Source organism: Cebus imitator, unplaced genomic scaffold (assembly GCF_001604975.1).
Source record: "Cebus imitator isolate Cc_AM_T3 unplaced genomic scaffold, Cebus_imitator-1.0 Scaffold250, whole genome shotgun sequence".
NCBI classification, from domain to species: Eukaryota; Metazoa; Chordata; class Mammalia; order Primates; family Cebidae; genus Cebus; species Cebus imitator.
Genome location: NW_016107565.1, coordinates 1560229 through 1583830, shown reverse-complemented (window position 1 = coordinate 1583830; position 23602 = coordinate 1560229). Strand labels below are relative to the sequence as shown.

Here is a 23602-nt window from a genome sequence, read left to right as displayed (position 1 = left end):
GGCCGGCACAGCCGCGCTGGCCGAAACAGCCGCGCTGGTGACCGTGGAGCACCTCTGCCCGGGAATTTCCTAGTCTGTGGGCAATAAAAACATGGCCTCCACTCACCCTCTGCGCTTTCACTGGGAGCTGCAATCCTGAGCTGTTCCTAAACGGCCATCTTGGATCGGAATCGCTTCCTTATCTTTTTATTAAAATTTTTAAATAGTGACCACTCTAAAGGAAAAGAAGAAAATGCACAGAAAGCTATTTGCTCCCATTGGCCTCCCTTTTTCCCCATCCTACTAGGGAACTTTGTTAAGCATAACTTTGTTATGCTTAACCTGAAACTTGTATTTCATTCTATAAAGAGAAAAATTGTTTTAACATCCCTAATACCTATGGTTTAAGATTAAGTTTAGTTTTAAGCATTTAATAAACTCATTGCAGATAGCATACTTCCATGGTGCCAAGGGAGTTATGAAATTAGAAGGGACACTATATAATAATATTAATTGAAATAAGTAAAACTAAAAGTTACTCCTGTCTTTCCTTTTTACCCCAAGTACCAGGAAAATTAATATGTTTAAATTGAATTGCCTTCTTCCCCTGAACTTGCCTTTTCTCTTCTCAGCCAATCAGAACTCCACCCATTCTTCAAAGTGCAACCAAAATGCTACCTTCCTGATGAAGCATTCTCTGACTTTTTCATCAGAAGCAATGTCTTTCTCCTTAAACCTGTGAACATTATCTCTTATTTTCTTGCACCTTTTGCTTTGTAGCATAGTAATTTACTATATATGGAGAGAGAGAGAGAGAGAGAGTGAGAGAGAGAGAGAAGGGAAGGGTCAGTCTTCCTGGAGAAGAGGCCTAATCCTTGCCTGCCATGTCCAGGGGCTTCGAGCTGCAGCTGGGGGATGGCGGTTCCCAGGTGGCCCGGTGATTGGCCGCGGGCCGCTGCTGGGAATAACAGACAAGAGAGTATCCAGAAGACATGCCATTCTTGAGGTGGCGGGTTGTCAGCTGCGAATCAAACCGATACACACAAATCAGTGTTTTTATCAGTCTTCAGAGAAGAGTCAGCTCATACCATTGAAGAAAAATCTACCGTGCTATTTGAATCCTGGAGATAGTTTTTATTTGTTAGTTGAAAATACGTTTTCTGCATTCTATCTATACGTTCTGAAGTGGAAATGGAATGTACCTTAAGATGAAGAAATTGAGACACAGAACGTTTAAGGCTTGCCCAAGGTCACAACTTAATACATGGCAGAGGTGGGATCCAAACACAAGCATTTCCAGAGTTGATGCTCTTACTGACTACCCCCTGCTGTATGAGAATGCTTGCTATAGCACTCATTTGAATTGTGAAAACATCTGTAGAAAGGCTAAATAAATTTGGTGTATAGTACTATATATATATATATATATATATATGTATATATATATATGTGAGAGAGAGAGAGAATATGTGTGTGCATGTGTGTGTGTGTGTGTGTGTGTGTGTGTTTCCTGGATAAACCCTTTTGTCTGTGGCTTTGAAAAAACAATTCCATGGGTACAAATATGTCTAGCTGCTTAGTGTATTTTACTTGACATCCAACAGGCATACCAAATTTATCTTGTGCAAAAATACATTCATCAGCATTATAATCAAAGCCACTCCTTGTCTTCTCTACCTTTTCCTCTCTTTCATGCCCTCACATCAAACTTGTCTCCAAGTTCTATAACTTTTACTTTTATCCCCAAGACCTAATACAGTATCAGACATGTCCATAGTTATTTTTATTAAGAACATTATTTTTAATAAATAACTGAGCACAGTAGGCCTTTAATAGCTTTCATGGAAAGCAGAAGAGATGAAAAGGCAATGTCAGGTTATAGGAAATAGTCCATATTTTTGACTGAAAATGACACATTTGATTTTTAAAAGTTTTGAACTTAAGCTCTTCAGTTATGACTGCAAGTAACACCCAAAAATAAAATTCTATTGGTAGTAACAATTACCCTAATTCTGCATGGTATAAAATAATGATAGAAAATGCATTAAAAACAAATGCTTAAGGGAAAAAATGACTATGAAACTTCTTTGAAATTCTTCAAAAGTCTTTTTAAACTCTTGATTTATAAATAACTTTAAGTAGCACTAGTTTGCACTTGGATACATACATGTATCGTATTTAGAGAAGCTAAAAGGAGAAAGCCAGTTAAGTGCTATTATTGCCTAAGACGAACAAAAGAAAGTAGAAACAAGACTTTATGCAAGTAATACTAATGGATTTTTATGTTCTCAGCATGGGCATAAGGAAATTAATATCTCTTTCTACCCTACAATTTCTATCCCATTCTGAAAATCCAAGTGTTTAAAATGCCTGTTTAAGAAAACAAAATATTTTTGACCGAAAGGTAGCAGGTTGTTTAATACTGCCAAGTTGAGAAGGCATCTTAGGAAAAGTGCTCTTAAAAAAAAAAAAAGTTAATCTTATTAACACATTTTGCCATATTTCACAATTTTAGATGCCCCATTTAAAAAATAAAGCAACTGATATCTGTGAAATTGGCATATATCTCACAATCAATAAATATCATAGTATATTGGCAGCATTTTTGCTTTTTTAGAGACACAGAAAGATGCCTTTTTATAATCAATGGTATCCTCATTTAATGAAATAAAATCTAGATTACATTTGGAATATAATAGGCTCAATTAGCTGACAAAAATGAAAAAAAAAATCTAAATTCACATGCAAGAAAGAAATGATTGATTTTGATTTAATCCTTATATGACCCTCCATGAGCAAAATCACATATTATCATTATTTTTCTCCTTGTAATAATTAAACATATGGAAAAATATATTTCTGCTTAATTCTACACCTTGTTTGACTTACATACCATATGTTTATGTTGGGAAACATTCTAAGTTTTTTGAACAAACTAAATCAAGTATATTTTGCCTGCTTTCACAAAACAATTTAAAAATAAAGAGACTCAATGGTAATGAAAATTAAAAAAAAAACAAAAACTTGTGAACTTTACTGATCATAGACATTTTTCAGATTTCCAGTCAAATTTCTGAAAACCATTTTAACAGTTTATCTGAAAATATATGACTGTATGCACACAATAGATGCTACCAGATTTTCTTATCCCAGTAATAGAAATTAATGATTCATGGGCTTATCTGTTTATCGGTTAGTATGAAAATACTGAAATTCAATGGGTATCCCTACTCTAGTGAATTCTTCACTTGTAGCAGTGACTCTTATCATCAGATTTCAGGACACATTTCTTTCCCACTCCAATCCAACTAAAGCCACATTTATCAACATATTGTTTTATATTCAGCAAAGACTTTCATATTGGTAACTTGAATAGATATCCTAATCTGCATGTTTAAATAAAAAAATATTTTATATGAATAGGATTTGTTTTTCAGAAAAGTCATCATATACAATGTGTACACTGCACAGAAAATATTTATATGCTGAAAAGAATGCTAAGTACTGATTCTCCAAAAACATTTTCCTAACACTGCTAAATTATGTAATGTTTTTATATTATTAATTTTTGTGTTTTAAAGATGATACCATCCCCCAGTTCAAATTAGAGACAGGAAACATTACTGCCTATTAATAGCTTTACACTGATTATTTTGTAGGAAATCCTTTATTATCAAACATAGGCTTTATCAGTTAGTGTCATCAGTTGTCAAGAGCAGAAAATTCACTCTAGGCCAACATATGAGAGAAACAAGGTCCTGGGCTTATGTTAAGATAGGAAGAAGTGTGATCACCTCACCTCCAGAAAACATTGCAACCATGAACCCTGAAGCAGTGGTTTTCTGATCCAAAATCTCAATACATTTTATAAACGTAGCTCATTCTGTCTCCCCTTTTGTTCTTCATAGTCTGCAACCAATATTCCAAGCCTTAAAGACAGAAGTATTTCTCCATCACAAGAACAAGCAGCTCACACCTAATGACTTCTCTATTTCTACACACCTAAGAAAGAATATTTCTTCCCCTATCATACCAGATAAACATCCTCAGAGACCTATCTTTAGATTAATCTTGCACGAAGAAAGCTTTTTCATACCAGGTCTTTCAGTTCCGAGGATCTGTCATTACCTCTTCCATCCCCCACCTCCTCCAATAATGTTTTTACATATGTTCCTTCTATTTGGAATATTTTTCCCCCACTTGCCTTCTCCCTTCATCCTTAATTTACTCATCCATTTGCAAATTGCAGTACTTCAGAGAGTCTTTCCTGACTATTCAGGACAGGTCAGGGCTCTTAGTTTTATGCTTTCACATAATATTGTATTTGAGTGATTGTGTGGTAAACATCCATCTTACTTTCCACTGGAAAGTAAGTCCCATAAGAGCTTCAACTACTTTCCCCACCACCCAGTAAATAATAAATATTTCATAAATATCTATGGAATCAATCAATTTATTTTTTCCAAATAAGAACATTCTATCATTTGCCTCTAGCCACTTCAAATATCTTACAGTACATTCCCAACCAAACAAATAAATTATTTATATTACAATGATCTCATAGTTTCTTATTGTGACAAATTTTTCACACACATGTTTATTTTACATATACAGGGATACTCATTGAATTACGTTATTTTGTATAGCACCTGACTGAAAACCTTAACATGGACATAATCTTCTGAGTCACAGATTTGTGACTGTTCAGTGATAGTGGTATACTGTCCACAAACGTCACTTTTTCAACTAGCCTTTACCAGGTGGATCTTTAGGACCTCCTTTACTCAAACTCCTCTTTCTCATGTAATTGACATTTTCATATATAACCTTGTCTTCCCTTGTATCAACAAACTATGCTACTCTCTTGCAGTTAGCTGTTCTGCTGCTTGTTCCTTCTCTCAATTTTAACATATTTTAAGAATATTCAGTCACAGTTTGCCAATACTTATCTTCTTAGTTTAAATAAGCTCTATGAAAACTTGCTATCATAGTCATGTTATATATAATGAAAATCTTGAAGTTATGATCTGGACATTCATAAGCATGCAACCATGACTATTATTTGTGAGAATTATCCCTGATATTATAATGTGATGTTGTTTTTTTAAAATTTCATATACTATCACAGCTACCTGATGCTAAAAATAACCGTAACAGTTTAATTCCTATCAAGTAATTTTCCTTATGGGCCTTAATTTTCTTATTCATCTCTTTTGGGACCAGAGGTCATGTTCACATGCAGAGATAATAGCATGTTCAAAGGCTCAAATTGTGAGACTATGGCCAAGGGCCTGTAGTAGCTCAGGATAGTTAAATTGTATGGTCCATGGGAGAGAAAGGTAGGTGATAGCTTGAAAGGGATGCTGAGATCACGTTTTAAATGGTCTTGTATGACATTCTCTTGATTTTCACTTGCTGATGATGACTTATTTTAAGCAGAAACCACAAGATCAGATATGCAATTGAAAAATATTGTGTCAAGTTATTACAGAGAAGAGCCAAAACCATTTATATTTTCAAAGCCTCATGATTTTTTTAAATAATTTACATTTCCTTCTAAATAATCTAATTGACAAAAATATATGTTTATTCTAGATCACCTGTATTATCTGGAATACATTTGTCTTCATGCCCCCATAAATATACTTGTATTCTAACAAGCTAATAGAAAGAAATAAGGGAGATTTAATGTAAATTATTTCTGTTAAGTTATGGACTCCTGGCATTCTGTTGCATGATACAGATGAAATTTTCTCAGCAGTTCACAGAGGCATAATATGAGGGAGAATCAATTATTCTATGCTGTTACACAGCACAGAATAATTAAAGGTGTAGCAAACTCCAGAAGCCTACACTGGAGCAGCTGTTACCTGATCAACATTGCCAAAGGCAATTTAATTTTAGGAAAACAAAATCTTATGCCACATTAGATATATGTTGCTACTTTTTACTTTGTTGTTTTTGTCATTTTGTTCCTGTATTTGTAAACTGGTTTGGTATTATAATTGTATGCAACTAAAAGCATATGGACATATCTATTTGTTGAACGTGTTTAAGTAACATTAAAATCAAAATAATTTAAATCAATTTTGGAAGTTTGATTTTTTTTTTTTGGTCTTTAAAAGGAATTTGGAGGAACCCTTTATTGTGTAACACTGGCTGTTAGTATCACACCATTCGTTTTTATTATTATTTCACACAATGTTTATATTACACTGACTGCTTCTTGATCATTTTTATTTCATTAGACTTTTGTTTCTATTGCTTTTTGTTAATGTTTAAGCATTCAAAAGGTAAAGCAATTCATTATTCACCTTGCTGTCTACTTTCTCTGACTATTCCCATAAATCGTTATTTTAAAAATCTTATTTCTAGAAAAAAAAACTTGCTTTTTTTTCATTTTCAGTTGAATATTTGAAAATGTAAATATTTTTGCCCTATGGTTTGGAAAATGAGGTAAATTATTAGATAAGATTGAAAGCTGAGTTCACTGAATTTCTGAAATATATTTAAGAATTGTTAAGACTTATTGCTTGCTTTTGCAATATTACCACCGCCTTTTATATTGAAATAAATCAAAATCAAACTAAGATTGTTGAGAAAGTCTCACTTTTTCCTAGGTGTTTAGATACTTTCTCTAATTTTGCAAAATTTGTCCTGGAGGGTTAGCAGTACCGTTTTATCTATTATGAGAATGCCTTAATCTAGTCCAATTTTCGAAATTGAGAAAGGTGTTATAATTTCCAAAGATGCCAAATTTGTTACAATTATTGGTTAGCTATTATTACCAGGGAGTTTAACTATTATACCAGTTTTCAAAGATAATGTAATATTTGATTCCCTTTTTATTATTGAAATTCTTGTGTGAGTGCAGTACTGAGTATTAAAAGAAAAAAGAAGGGTCAAATTAATTAAAAAGGTAAAAGTGTTTTAAAAGATCAAATTAGAATCATTTAAAACCAAAATTAATATATTTCCTTTTTATTTAAAAGAGTTAAATTATAAATTTAAGTGTATTAAATTTATCAGAAATCTACAAATGCAAAATAGATTCTTAAAATCTTTCTCATCCTCTCCTGTGCTATCCTTTAATCCAGGGGGAAAATTACTGAAACTATTGTGTATCTTCATTTGTACACAAGTGCCCTGTCCATGGGCTGTAGTCTCTTCCTCTCATATGTTATTTGAGGAGGAAATTAATCATTTACAACATAAAGGCATTCTGTATATTATTTTTCTGCTAGGCATTAGATAAAATGCATTACACTTCCATACATGACATTGCTTGAAAATGATACTGCTATTTATTAAACTGTACTTCAATATTCTGTTTTACCTGCAGCTGAATGTGGTGCATCTGCAACAAATAATGAAGGAATTTTGCTCTCTCCAAATTATCCACTCAACTATGAAAACAACCATGAATGCATTTATAGTATACAGGTTCAAGCAGGAAAGGGAATCAATATTTCAGCCAGAACATTTCATTTAGCACAAGGAGATGTTCTTAAGGTAGGTGAACTGAGACATACTTGTATTTTGACCATTTTTAGTCATTAAGTATACATCAATAGACAAATATATATACCTAAATATGTGTGGTTATGTATATATCATTAACCATAAGTTGATTCTGCCATTCACACATTCAAATTGTACATTAATTATTATTTTCCTTTTATTATTTCCAGTGAAATAATCTGTTTTGTTTCCAGGGTTTATTTGTAATAAAAGGTAAATTTTTATTTTATTATACATAAATTTTAATGTTTCAGTAATACAAAATAAAAAAGCTTTGATGTCCAATATCTTGTCTAATAAATATCATGTATAAAACATCATCAAATGACCACCATGCAATGTGATAGTCATTCCTTTAAGAAACATAATAATGTTTTGTTTCTATTTGTATTCTATTGTCTATAAAGTAACATTTATTTTTGTTAATATATGAAGAATCTTTTGCATTTATGACTACAGATACATTTTATGAATATATAAGCCTAACAACTTAATGTCTATCAATTAAGAAAAGAAAATACTTTGTTGATAATGACTATTGGTGTAAACATTGTTTATTTAAACAACTTGAAATAATCAAATGTTTACTTTTCTAAAAAGATTATATTTTGGCAAATAAATATTTTTATAGTTGCTGATTATATTTTTGATATAAATATGTTGGTAAATGTAGTTTATATTGATTATTAGAGTACAATTAAACATTTCCAAAAATCACATTTAAATATTTTTTTCAATGATTATATAGTTTTTTCTAATTGTTAAGGTTTTCTTAAGCCAGGTGAAACATTTATTCTACTTATGTTTTCACAAATCTTGAAAAACCAATTATGGCATCCCAAATTGGCTACAGCAGGATAATTCTTTTTTTTTTTTTTTTTTTTTTTTGGTGCGGTTTTTTCTTTTTTTTTTTTTTTTTTTTTTGAGACAGAGTTTTGCTCTTGTTGTCCAGGCTGGAGTGCAATGGCACAATCTCAGCTCACTGCAGCCTTCACCTCCCAGGTTCCAGCAATTTTCCTGCCTCAGCCTCCTGAGTACCTGGGATTACAGCCATGCACCTACAAACCTGGCTAATTTTTTGTATTTTTAGTAGAGACGGGGTTCCTTCATGTTGGTCAGGCTGGTCTTGAACTCCTGACCTCAGGTGATCCCCCCACCTCAGCCTCCCAAAGTGCTGGGATTACAGGTATGAGCCATCGCACCCGGCCGAGAATTCTTTTTTAAGCAATGATTTTAACGTTATTAGTTAGTTTCTTTTTTAAGGAATAATATTATTTCATAATTGATCTCTCTCTAACAGAATAACACGATATGCTTTTAAGATTTGTATAGGCTTTGGGGAAACTTTCCCCCAGTGTATCTAGATGTATATAATTTCAATATTAATTTAGGACTATCATATGCACTCTTATTTTCTGAATTTTTCCCCAACTGGCAACACAATTCACTTTGTAAAACTCTTCTACCTCTAATTCATTGCTTGGGTGTTTCTGTTGAAATAAGTTATGTTTGTTCAATGGGAGTCAACATTGAAATTAATAGGATGCTTGTACATAGAACTTAGACTGTGCTTTTATTTTTTTCAAACTAACTATGGGGAGGGGGATGTATCAAGGCATAAATAAGATCTGTGAACTGGTCTAGCTGCTACTCTATATCGCACAGCCAACAATAATAAACATGTATTGGTGAGCTAAAGTTCAGGAAATGTTTCTTCACATCTATCACTCCTGCCTATTATTGCTTTTTCTAAAATATTTATTTGTGATGCTTAAAATTCATCCATTTGTTTTCTATACTGATATTATTTGGAAAATTTATTTGGGATAACAGATAATTATTTTTAATAATAAAATAAAACTTTCTACTCAAGGTCTTACTTATTTGGAGTAAAGCCACATACATTTCTCATATATGTTACCTTGAGAAGGGTGGAGCTTCAGTCATAAGTGACAACAGGAGGGCATTTAACAGGGAGCAATGAAAGAAGTCACATGCACACAAAAATACTCAATTTAAAGCCGTTTAATGGATTTATTCAAATATGGATTTCTCTTATATGTGTAAAAAGTTAAAATTTTATGTCCCCAACAATTTTTAAGGATTCTGTAATTTTCCAAGTATATACAATCCCCAAAGTTGAAAATATTATGTATACTAAATATTACAATAGAAACACACCAATTCAAATATTATATACTAAATATTAGAAACACGCCTTCTACTCAAAGACTTGCTGAGATTTATTTTGAATTGTTACTTAAAAACAATTTCATCAAGCCACTCTATAAAGACAATTTAGGGTGAACTTTTAGATTCCAAATTTTTCTTCTTTATGGTCTCTCTGCCAGAATAAGAGGTAAGATGCTTAATGTTACCTCATTCTTCCCTTTAATCCCATGGGCAACTGTTAGTTAAAAGATACCCTTTGACATGGACACATTATATGCAAGCAGAAAGTTGAACACTTAAAAAGACATATGATTAATTCTCAAAAAGTATGGAGCCCAAAATCATCTTAGGGTGAAAAGTTATATGCAAGCAGAAAGATGAGCCCTTAAAAAGATATATGATTAATTCTCAAAAAGTATGGAGCCCAAAATCATCTTAGGGTGAAAAGTTATTTGCCTAACTGAAAACTAATCCTTGAAAGTTAATCCGCCTCTCCAGTACTTTCTAATATTAAACCTAGTGGAGTTAGAATCCTCTATTTAGACTACAATATAATAAGAAATCAAAACAAATAGCCCATTATAGAACCCTCTGCCCCTTGACTGAGAGAATTTAAAATCATTGCCTTTTCTTTTATGCCATAGCATTGATCACATTTCTTGGAATTAACACTGTCTTGTAATCCTTATATAAGAATCAAGTTTAGGAGGAGAGATTTTTTTTCTGGTTTCATTTACTATGTGACATAATTATATTGGATTCTGACCAAAACAAAAATAACAGTAACAACAATAATATGTGTGTGTATCATCATCTATTTCCATGCAAACATTCATGTACAACTTTCATCTCTGGGAGTTCACTGTCCAGGATGGCACTCACGTGTTCACTCACCTGACGTCTTTTTCCCTCTCTCCTTCTCCTTTCTTTCTATAAAGACCTTTAGTTATTTAAAGCCACACCAGTAGAGTTACACCAGTGAGTCCCAAGAGTAAACCATCATATGACTCCTCTAGTTTTGTTTTGTTTTGGTTAAGTTTTGATTTCTGGCACCTCTTTCAGGTTTTGTGATTCAGTTTGTCTACATGTGGGAATTTGTATTTTTATAAAGCACTCTAGGTTATCTGATGACGATCAATGTAGGAATTATCATTATATACTTATTTTGCTCCAGTGTTAAAATGAAGAAAGTTCATACCTCAAAATATTTTGCTGTAGTGTTTTAAGGGTAACAGACTGTTACTCTAATAATAAAAATTGACCTCAATATTACTAGATAATTTTAAGTCATTAACTTTATACCAGATTGAAATTTTTTTCGTAAAACTTTTTTGTGTGTTTGTGTCATTTGTCAAAAGATGATAAATAATTTTGATACCATCTGAAAAAATCTTATTTAGGCAAACAGAACATTTTCTAGCCATGAAAAAGCAATAATAATAATAATAATAATAATTGAAATAAAATAAAAATTCCAATGGTGATTCTAACTTAAAGTGAAAAGGAAATTTTGCTGCATCCATTCTGAATTGAACAAAAAAAAATGGTGCAGAATGATCATTTAGGAATCTCTCTCTTTTTTTTTTTTTCAAATTGCTTACTAAATTGGTATTTTTACCTGTTCAGTATGAACAACCTTGGCTAATGATGTGTTTTTACAATGGTGAAAGAACAAATATGTAACCTTCTATCCATTATTGTGTAGGAAACTCTTATACTTTTGATACCTTGAACTATTAATGTTTACATATGGGAATAGTAAGTGTGGTAAGTGACAATTTTCTTGGATGCTACTTACTTATTTTTGGAAAATTTTTAAGGCAATAGCACAGGTAGGTTTGGATTTCACTTGACCCTGAAGCTTTAAGGAATATAAAAAGATATATGAACTGTATTTTGTTTATTAAAAAACCTTTAATTTTCACATTAAAAAGAAACTTTGAAACATATATGACTTAAAGTACATTAACAGAACAGCACAACCAATGCAAAATCTGCTCCAACCTGTGATTAAATCCAGCTTCTGTCTAAATGATCTCTCCCTATTTACACTTGAATGACTAATTGGAATTTCAAAGTTTACCAGTCCAAAACATGCATCTCCTCTCTCCTCATGTTTCTCTATTTCAGTAGATAGAAACTAGTTACTCAAGGACGAAGAAGATTTCATTCTTGCTTCCTTTTTTCTTTCACACTTTGTATTTGTCCATCAGCAAATCCTCTGTGGTCCTTTTCCTCAAAGTTCCAGAACCAGTAATTTCCCACCTTTGTAAATTACCTTGGTCTAAATTTTCATCTCTCACTTGGATAACTGACATTGTTTCTAACTAATCACCCTATTTCCACCATCTTAGATCATGTGAGCTGTTATAACAGAATAACATAGATTAGGTGGCTTGTAAATGACATAAATATATTTTTTGACGTTCTAAAGGCTGGTAAGTTCAAGAATAAGGCACTAGTAGATTGTGCCTGATGAGGGTCATCTTCCTCAAAGAGTCATTTTCATATAGTTGACTCCATGGTGAAAGGGATGAACAAGCTCTTAGGGGTCTCTTTTACAAGGGCACTTATTCCATTTATGAGTTCTGCCCTCATGACTAGTTTGCCTCCCGAAGGCCCCACCTCCTAATACTATCACCTTGAGGGTTAGTATTTTAACATATTAATTTGGGGGGATACAAATATTGAGACCATGGCAAACTCCATGACTGTTTCCAAATCAACAAAAAGTGGCCCCTTTTTATGTTATGTCTTGGCTCAAAATTTTTTATGTTTCTCATCTCATTATAAGTAAAATCTAAAGCCCTTACCATGACTTAGAAGACCCTGTGATTTGGTGTAATTTTAATGTGCCTGATCTTTTCTCCTGGCCCTCTTCCTCCAGCTCACTCCACTCCAGGAATAATGTCCTCCCTTTAGTTTTTCTAATATACCAGGCATGCTATATTAGGCTTTTTTTTTTTTTACATTGCTATAAAGAAATACCTAAAGCTGTATAATTTGTAAGGAAAAGAGCTTTAATTGGCTCATAATTCTGCAGGCTCTACAAACATGGCATCAACATCAGCTGGCTTCTGGTGAGAGTCTCAGGAAGCTCACAATAGTGGCAGAAGGTGAAGGGGGAAGGCGGTGTATTACACGTTGAGAAAGGGAGCAGGGGAGTAAAGGGACAAGGGATTCCAGACTTTTAAACCACCAGATCTCATGTGAAATAACTGAGTAAGAACTCACTTATTACCAGTGGGTTGGTGCTAAGCCATTCACAAGGGTTCTGTCCCCATGATACCACCACATTCCACCAGGCCCCACTTCCAACAATGGAATCACATTTTAACATGAGATTTAGAAGGCACAAACATTCAAGCCACATCGCACACTCTAACACCAAGCCCTTTGCTCAGGCTATTTCTTCTGCTTAAATGTTCTTCCTCAGGATAACCACATGGCTATGTCCCTCATTTCCTTCAGGTCAAATGTCATATGATCAGAGTCTTCAATGGACACTTCTATAAACTAGTAAATTCACCTCCATCATCTCTTTCCATATTAATAATCTGATTTATTCTCCTTCATAGCACTAATCTATAACCTGAAACATTATGTATTCATAGTTCCATCCTTTACTTTTGTCTTCTCCAATAATATGCGTGCTGTAAGATAGCAGGAACCATGTAGCTCCACTCTAACTCCAGCATGTAGGAACAATGGTTGTCGTATAGCAAATGCTCAATATTTTTTTCTTTCTTCTAGAAAGGACAAATTTACTATATAATTTCAGCAACTTTCTATGTAAAGCAAGAGAAACATATTTTCTTTCTAATTAAGTTCATCTGTTTTTGTTTCTAATATAAGAAAAGCGATTATATTTTTATACAACATAGGCACTTCTAAATATTTCCCACAGTGCCATGCCATTTTTTCCAAATATAGGTTATAAAATTCAGGGTTATATTTGGTGATATATTATTAGATAAACATGCCCACTCAATCAACATCGCACAAATGTATTCTAACCTTTGAAAACATATGATGCTCTGGATTATTTTCCACTCACCTGTTTTGTCACTTTAGGGTCAGGTAAACCTAGGTTTAAATCCCAAATCTGTCACTTAATAGTCCCACATTGTAGAAAAACTTACTCATCTTTCTAAATCTCACCTTCCTCACCTGAAACATTCTGATAGTAATAAAAACTCACATTCAGGATTGCTGTAATGACTAAATAATGTTTTTAAATTAAATGATATTTATAAAGTGTTCAGCACAGTGCCTGTCCCTGGAAATATTTAGTGCATATTCACATAATAGGAATACATTTCAGAGTCTGGATCGAAATTTGCAAGAAATGTTGCAAAAGATTTTTGTGTAAATGACCTAATTTTTATTTTCAACAGCGTTTTTGCTAGGCAGTGGGAAAATCAGTCTAGGTCAATTCAGGATAAACTCAGTCAATTCTGCATTTGCCAATTCAACGTCTGCAAATATTTTGGCATCAAGACTTCAAGCTTTCAAAAATGAAAGGTGCATTTTGTCCTAGGGCATTATCTGTATGTTGCAGCAGCTGCTGAGCTCTCTCATTTGCTACTTGGTCTGATTTCAGCAATACAATTGTGCATCCACTGTTGGGTCCTAGTTATCCCAACTGCAAAACATCTTACTATCTACCAGCTCCCCATAGTGTATTCTGCTCTGCTTATAAGAAGCACTTGTCAATTACTCTGTACATGACACTGAGTTACAACAGAATTCCACGTGGCTGGCTCAGGCTCAATTACCTCACCAATGCCACATATCTGCTCTTTGTTTTTGTTTTTGTTTTCCTACGTCTTTCCTGCAAGCATGTTTGCCACCATTCTGGGCTCCAGATAGAAAGCCAGTTACATGTTCCCTCTGTTGTCTAATTCTTGGTATTTTATCATTCCTCCACCCAAAAAGTGTCCTGTCTTAGAAACCTAAATCAGAACCTAACTAATTTGTTCTCTAGTTAACTCATCCAGGGAATGTTTGTCTAGTTTGTTTGGGATCTGATTATTTTATTGTTTTCAAGGGGCATAGGATATGGCAGAAATACTGAACTTCTTTCCTCACCCTCACTTGTAAATGTGTAATCTAGTTAATTCTTTCAATTAACATTTATAGGAAGGGTTTATTATTATGTAGGCTCTATGTAATCAACAATAAATAGCTCCCATTGTCAGCCTGGTAGGATGAAAATACCAATCAGAAATACTATTTTCTGTTTTCATTGTTGCTGTGTTTGTTGTGATTTTCAATAAAAACATTGTTGCTGTGCTTGTTGTTATTTTCCAATAAAAACTAAGGAAAATGTTCAGGTTAAAGTAATATAGCAGAACATTTATTTATTGTTTGAAAATAATTTATTCTATTCCAAAATTAATGGCATTCTTTTTACTGTGGTTAGCATTGTGTAGTCTAAAGACTTCTTTCCTATGAAAAATGCAGACTATGGATGATTATGGAGAAAAGCCGATAAAGTAACTCAAAATTGCTTTTGAGACTGGGAGAGAAAAGATTAGTAGGAATGATATCATATTTACGAAAAAATAGATACTCAAAAGACTTAATTAATAACATTTTGGTAGAGATATGATAAGGTTATTAACCTGTTGCTTTCTAAAGTGTATTATATTCAAGTTTCTTTCCTATCTATGTGTGAGTCTTTGGGAGTAGCACTTGTGAGAGCCTATTGTTGAATTTTCAGTAATTTTGAGAGTCGATTGTTGAACATGGCCAGTAACAAAAATTAAGTTATGTTACTTTTAGATTGTAATTAAATTACAATTAAATTAAAGACAAGTGCAATAAATACAATTTTTTTATTTTCTAATTATTTACTACTTTTACTATTATCTGTGCTTTTGAGGTTATTTATGTATAATGTATCTCTATGGTAGAAATAACACACCACACAGTGCCCGTTCCGATGTCTTCCAAACTCCACATTACATGACATCACACACATTCACATTCAATGATAGCTTGATGTCAGCCAATGGGAGTATTTACACTGTAGAAATTGGCAAATGCTACAAAACATGGCTTAACTTGTTTGTTTATTATTTAGACTTAAGTGGAAGCAGGTTGCGTCTGTGGCCATTACATTGTCATAGCACGAAATATTGAAGATATATTTTTTTCCAGTATTCGAAAACTATTATTCAATTAACTTAATTAGTTGCTCCTGCCATTTATAAACTAATGAAGTTCTGACATAATCCTGCTTTTGATTTTTCACTTTCCTTTTATTTGTTAACATTAAAAACAATCAAGCAATATTTATTTAGAAAATGCTCTTGTCAGTTGCAGTAATAAATTGCATACACAAAAGTTTGACAAAAATAAAAGCATTCTGTAAAAATCAATTAGCTATGTGAAATGTACAATCACGATTTTTGTATATTTTATTACTATTTATACATTGCTCGACCCCTCCCTAAAATCAGGGATTGGAAAACAACAGTGTGTGAGCCAAATTGGGCCTAACACCTGTTTTTGGAAATAAAGTTTTATTGGGAGAAAACCGTGGCCATTTATTTACATATTGTCTATGGCTGCTTTTGTACCACAATGTCAGGATTGAGTAGTTGTGACAGAGATGGTAGGCTTCCTAAAGCCTAAAATTTTATTATCTAACCCTTCTTAGAAAAAGTTTGTCAATATCTCTTTATTGCAATAAATGTTATTTTAAAAACTTATGTTCAGGTATACACATTTACCAATTTTGTTTGTTTGAGAGCTGGTTGTTAAACTTTTCCCAGCACACCAGTGATCTTATATGTCCAGTACACATATCTGCCAATTCTGCTTGCTGTTCATTGGAATCTCCCCTCAAAAGCACTCTCAAAATGCCAATTTGTACAGATAGCTATGTTAGGCCTCATAAAACATTTCATCCTCTTCTGTTAAGGATAAGGAAAATAAAATGATTTGTAATAAGCTGCAGAACTTTAATGTAGAGTTGGAACTTCAACTGTTGTGTAACCAAAAAGTGAATGTCCCTGAAAAGTTGGCCCTTTTCGTTCACTAAAACATACTAGCTCATATAATTGAAAATACATTATGTAGCTATTTTAGAAACCTAAATAACTGAATGCAAACAAAAGTTCTTCTGCTCTGTTTTATATTATCTTTGGAGAGAATATAAAAAGTTTTATAAGAGAGCCTTTTTTGATTGACAATTGTAAAAATTATTCTTTATTTTATATGCAAACTTGACATTTAATTCACCTTTTTAGAAAATGTATTTGATTTCCAAATAAACCTATAAAACAAATGACCAAAAGTGAAAATGCTAGGATCCAAGAGGAGGAATAATTTGGAGGTTTATGTGATTATACATATGTGTATGTGTAATTTCTCTTTTCACATTTTACTTTTATATTTATTTTCTGTTCTTGGATTCAGGTGATACTTTACTTGCTAATTCATTAGATAATTGAGTTAGAATATGCCTTGTATTTATATATCTATTATATCATTCACAACAGCAAGAGTTTTGAGTGTTGATAAGTAGTTTGTCATAATATGGTTCAGCCTACTGGATTTAGGGGGTCTGTACACCATAATTAATTTCAGTCCCAGATTTATTACAAAAGGTTTGGTAATTAAAACATGGCAATATAAAGTTCTAGTTTGTTCTGGTGTAAATAATCAGACATTTCAACCTCTTAACAAATTAGAGTTTCATCAAAGAATTTCATTAACATTACAAAAGCCATCAATGCCTTTCATGATATTAATCCTTAAGTCAACTTAATAATAATAGTATACATTAAATAAAGAAAAGGGAGATTAGGCTTAAATAAACAAAAACACACTTAAAGGTCTTGATTTTAATTAGAATAGAAATATGAACAGTAAGTTTCAAATAAAAGTCCTATTGCTCTAGTCAGACCCAATTTAATCACTCTGTACTGGATATTTGCTTTTGAACAAAAGGCATATTTTATTTGTTTTGTTATCTTATTTGTGTTATTGTATTCATGGCTACTTCAAAAGTAATTTATCTTTGGTTACCCTGCTTTGTCCCTTTGTTATCTTTATGTTTTCTTATATTTGACTACATTTGAAGGGTTTTATTTATGAGTAAAATAGCATTGACTTGATTACTATAAAACCCTTCTCTTTTTAAAAGCTTCCTAATTAACACTTGCCTTTCATTTTGATTTAGCAATTTTATGTATGCTTCCAAAATTTCATAGTTGAATGATCCAGTTTCATTTTATTTTGATGATTGTAGTGGAACTTCTACAGTATTTGTTTTCTACCTTTTGACTCAACAATGTTAAGTAAACTGTAGTTAACAGATTTTGGTGCTGAAATAGATTCACCCAGCTGAACTTAAATATTTTTTTTCCTGAAAGCATTTGCTCTTTTATTATGATCTTCTTTAAATAATTTTTTTAAATATGTCTTATAAAAAATTTCCTTTCTTAAAAAAAAGTATAAAAATGTATGCTGCTTGGTGCAGTGGCTCATGCCTGTAATCCCAGCATTTTGGGAGGCCAAGGTGGTGGAGATAGTTTGAGTCCAGGAGTTGAAGACCACCTGAGCAGCATGACAAAACCCCATCTATACAAAAAATGCAAAAATTATCCAGGGTTGGTGGGGCATGCCTGTAGTGCCAGCTACTTGGGAGGCTACGATAGGAGGGTCACCAGAGCTGGCGGAGGTTGAGGCTGCAGTGACCCATAACCACACCATTGCACTCTAGAGTGGGTGATGGGAACCAAAAAAAGGAATGCTTCTACTTTAATATACAGACAATTTTGTGTTAATTTTTTTTGTTGTTCTTCAGGTTAAGAATGATGTCTTACTATTTTTTTTTTAATTTTAGTTACAGCACCCAACACAGTCAAGGAACTAAATAACTAAATGTTGACTTATTTTGTTACTTTTTACATTGTTAAATATAGTAATAATTTATACGTATAAAGTAATGGTTTCTACTATCATTAGTTTTTGCTTTTCATTACTCGTGAAGATTTTTAAAAATTAGGACTTTTTAAAAAATTAAAAACAAATTTCAACAACCAATTTTTATTTCCTCAGTTACATTAATTACTTTTTCAATTTATATTCTCCCTTTATTTGACTATTTTTGGCAAACTGAAAGTTCTTGCAATGTATCCACACATAAATAGAGAAGTTGTTTTATACAAGAAACAATTATTATTTGGGGATACCTTGATAATATTATCACAAATACGATCTACTGGATCTAGTGGTTAAATGGTTTGATTGTGAATGTGTAGCTCTAAACACAGAATTTGTATACTATGTAATATATATAGTCATAAAATAAATATATTCAGAAGGATACTTTTGAGAATATTGAATATTTGAAATTCACAGACATACAAGTTATGTTTTGTCACAAGCAAGGTTTTCTTGCCTCTAACTTATCCCCAATGACTACGATTTTTAAGAAATGAAAAGTTGAATGTTATATAATCAAACAAAAATCATGCATGCCAGAGCTAACAACTTCAACATTTGGTTTGGTTTTGTTGAAGACCTATAAATTTTTGCTGATAACTAAAACAGAAACTTATGTGCATGATCAATTAGATTCCTCCAGGGATTCAAGGTATTCCCTGATAATATGAGAAATTTTGTGTATACAGCCTCTATCTAGTATCCAAATACTCTCAAGGGTGAATGTACTTTTTTAAAACATTGATAGACTTTTTAAAAAGAGAGAGACCAAGTAATGTTTGCTGTTAGGAATTCAATGACCATGTCGCCTTGAACTTGACTCTCAATTCCTCAATTCCCCTTATTTCTACCTTCTCTCTCTGTTGTAAAGAACAAGTAAACAAACTGTAAGAGCCTAGAGGGTACACAAGAGTCTATTGATACCATCAATTACAAATGGAGCATGCAAGAAAAGCCTTGTCAGTGGAGACTTAGAATTTCAGTTTAGAAAAGATTTAGAGTAATGTAGTTAAAGGAGAACATTTAGAGGCCCTGGGAAAATGCTACATTTGTTTCAATACAATTTTTGCTTGTTGTCCTTATAGCATTTAAACCTCTATCAGTAATAGGAAAATATAAAGCCATGTATGGCTAGAGATAAATAAACACACACTTGAAAGAATTCCAAAACCAGAGGAAGAAAGACCAACTTAAATACTTAAAACAGATGATATGCATTAAATTTAGACTATAGAAGACTTGGAAGAGAAATCTGAAATTTGAAAATAATTCCAAAGATAGTGAGAAATCTTAAGATAATGCAATTAGAATATCAATAAAAAAGACTTCGTGGAAAATGGCACATAACTAAAATTCAGTATTTTAATTAAATATCTAAAAATAGATTAAACACTGAAGAAAACCTAATGGTTACTATGGAATTTCCAGTAGAAGATTATATATAATATTGAGGAATGATACAGAGATAAATTTCATAAGAGAAAATATAAGAGAACTGCTACATAATTTTGGAGTGTGAATATGCAAATAATAGGCACTTGGCTGTAAAATTAAAAAAAAAAACACAAGTAGCAATTAAATAATCAAAATCTCAAGAACATTTCTTTGAATTGAGGAAAATTTTTCTTTGAGTTGAGGAAAAGGTGCATCATTTTATTTGAGTAAAAGATATTAGAAATACAGTGAAAATTTCCCAAGTTTTAAAAAGTTGGCATAATCTTAACATTAAATTCTAATAAAGGTATTTTGAAAGAAAGGTTAAGTATTCACAAGTTTTTATTTATTGATCATATTAAAACATTCTAAATAAATTGTCATATTAAAACCCACAATCTAGTACAAGAAAAATATCTTACACAGATTAATATAGTAATAATAAAAATTCCATTGTGTACCGCCTAAAAATCTTCTATGAAGTGACATCAATGTAATTGTGGAGGAATATTTGTGCTATGGAAAGGTCCCTAGATATGGAATCTAACAACATAATTTTTACTGTAACACCAGGCCATGAGTAAATAAGGCACTCTGAGCTAAGAGACAAGTAACTGCCAGCTGTATTCTCCACTTTGTATTATTGTTCACCTAAAAAGCCCATTAAACTCCATGAAACAAAATAATATGGAATAAAGTCTGTCAGGGAGAGTTGATCTTTGGGGAACCACAAATCATTGTAATATCTAAAATATTATTACTCCCAAGAAACAATATTTACACCCTTGGGGGTCATAATGATTATGTTGAGAATGCATGCCTTAAAGGAAAAGGAATGATAATACACATACTTATTAAACCCTAGATATAATTACTGCACACTTTTTAGAAAATTATCTGGAAATATATGAACATGTTAACTCAGATATCTCATATTTTTAGAAGTTTTTCACTGAAGTACAAGTACCAAAAAACATGAGGTTACACATAAAAGAGTGTTTATTTCAGCATTACTTGTAGTGGCAAAAACTTGAGTTCATTAATATGGGAATGGTAGAGCAAGTTATGATGGAGGCACCATACATCTCTCAAACAGAAGAATCTATACTACTGATCTGAAGGGATGTTATAATGCATTGATAAAAGAAAAGCAAATTAGAGTGCAATAAGCAGTTATACCTTCAGAAAAATGAGAATGATGTTTGAGAGCTTATCAATTTTATTATTGTATATTTTTGGCTTATTAAATTAGTTTCTAAAAGCATTTAGAACTCCTTTAACTTAACATTTATAAAATGTCAAATAAGAAACAAGTTAAAGAACATGGAAAAGTTACAATTGCACCAGACATGAATATATTTTATATTAATCATGTTGGAAAAGCAACTGTTTGATCTCCTTGAGAAAGTTGCAGAGAAACAGCCAACTAACCAAGTAACCAACTTTGGAAACCAATATTTAGGTAGATATTTCCCATTTTAAATTGTCTGCAGAAAAAATATTTTTAAAATAATAAGAACAAAAGCTATGTCACCTGATTCAAGTATTACTTAAAGTATACTAAGCTTGGAATTTTAAAATTATACATGTGAATTCTAACTTCCTTAACGTTGTGTTCATATAAACCAATATATTTAGTTCTTAAACAATGTACTGATCTGATTTAGAAAAGTACACTTTTCTCTTTTTCATAGATATAAATACATGCTCTGAATTATTATTGACACATTTACATTATAATTATAAATATATTTTGCAGATTTACGACGGAAAAGATAAGACGACTCATCTACTAGGTGCTTTTACTGGTGCATCTATGCGTGGACTGACACTTAGTAGTACTTCAAATCAGCTCTGGCTAGAATTTAATTCTGATTCTGAAGGAACAGATGAAGGCTTTCAACTTGTGTATACCAGTAAGTATTTTAGAAGAGTAAAATGGCCAAACACTGGTGCCGAATATATATTAAATAATTACATTGCACAAATTGAAATGATATCCAATATTTGATGATTAATTTGCAGTTTACAGCTCCTTTCTACATATATAATTTTATTTTACCCTAACAACAGCCTGGTAAGTTATGGGTTTTTTAGCTATTGCCATTTTACAGTTGAAACAACTCAGTTTCAGAGAAGTTAAGTAATTTTTGATTTCTGGTTTATTTTGTTAGGTATTTTTAAGTAGCAGGATTCTCCTCATCCAATATTTAAGAAATACAATAAATCTTTTGTCAGATGGAAATCCAATGTTTGAACTCCCATCTTTAACTTCAAAAATGCATATACCTGTGCAGTGATTATGATTGTCAGTTATAAATGATAATTAGAAGGCTTCAGGTCATTTCACATTAAAGAGTAGCCAAAGCTTTTAGTTCTGCTTTTGTGTTGACTTGTATTATAACAAATATTATCTCACAGACATATTATTTTATTAAAGTCAGCTATTTATTTAAACAAGTGGAAGTTCAAACACCAAGAACCAGGGGTAGCTGGGTTACATCAATAGCTATATAAATTAAATGAATTTGTTTTACTAGTACCATAATGTAAGAAACAGACTAACTACACCAATGAAAAATAAATTCTATTCAAATAATACATTTTATTCTGTGCTAGTAAATTACAGTGCATGTAAAACAGGTGTTATTTGCTATATATTTCATAAATTTACAATCTATCAGGTCAAATTGATTCTTGGAAGAGCACAGCATTCCTTAATGTTGTGTAGCAAAATAAGTAGCAATATTCAGAATCTTTATTTCTAGAATGCTTGAGAAAACCTACTGACCCCTATAAATTTTCGAAAGAAGTCAGATGAATGGAAATTATAGAAACTAAGAAGTTAAAAGGGTTACATAAGATCCCATATGATTATCTTTGTTACAGATTAACAAAGATAATCATATGGGATCTTAAAGGGAATTTGAATCAAATTATAATTTGTGAAAATAGTCTATTTTAATGATATAAGAAAAGGTAGACAAGAGAATACAATAACTCATTGTACAAAAACATTTTTGTGTATAATAGTGGGAGATTATCTATTTATTTCAGTGCTTTTACTTTTACCTGTTAAAATTGTTACATCAGTAGCATTAACTAAATATAAATTAACAAAATGAATACTGAATGCATATTTTAAAATACTCAGAATTGGGGGTACAATGTGATTTTTTATGAGTCTTCCTAAAGAAAAAATAATAGTCCAAACAAATTGTGTTAACATGTATTGCTGTGTGATGGTCCAAGATAATGGCATTGAGTAGTATTACCCAAGTATATTTGGTGTGATCTGCTCAGATGCACAAACATTTTTTTTTAAATCTGATGTCCTCTCCCTCTTTCTTTTGTTTTCTAACAGAGCCACCGATGATTTTAAAGTAATATTGAAATGAATGACACAATGTTTATATAATGGTGTTTGTTCTGCCTCATTTTGTGTTTTTTTCTTCCTTCCTTCTCTTCCTTCCTTTTTTCCTTCCTTCTTTCTTTCCCTTTCTTTCTTTCTCTTTCTTTGTTTCTTTCTTTCTTT

At 32.0% G+C, this 23602-nt stretch overlaps 1 protein-coding gene across 6 annotated transcripts in view; it reads left to right on the top strand.

Annotated features, from left to right (window-relative positions):
* CSMD3 (CUB and Sushi multiple domains 3) overlaps positions 1-23602 on the top strand; it is a 1251170-nt gene that overhangs the window by 871494 nt on the left and 356074 nt on the right. For all 6 annotated transcript variants that reach the window (XM_017498748.2, XM_017498749.2, XM_037727955.1 and 3 more), the window contains 2 exons: positions 7322-7491; positions 21827-21983. In XM_017498748.2, the coding sequence (XP_017354237.1) occupies positions 7322-7491; positions 21827-21983 (327 nt within the window). The remainder of the gene's footprint in view (positions 1-7321; positions 7492-21826; positions 21984-23602) is intronic.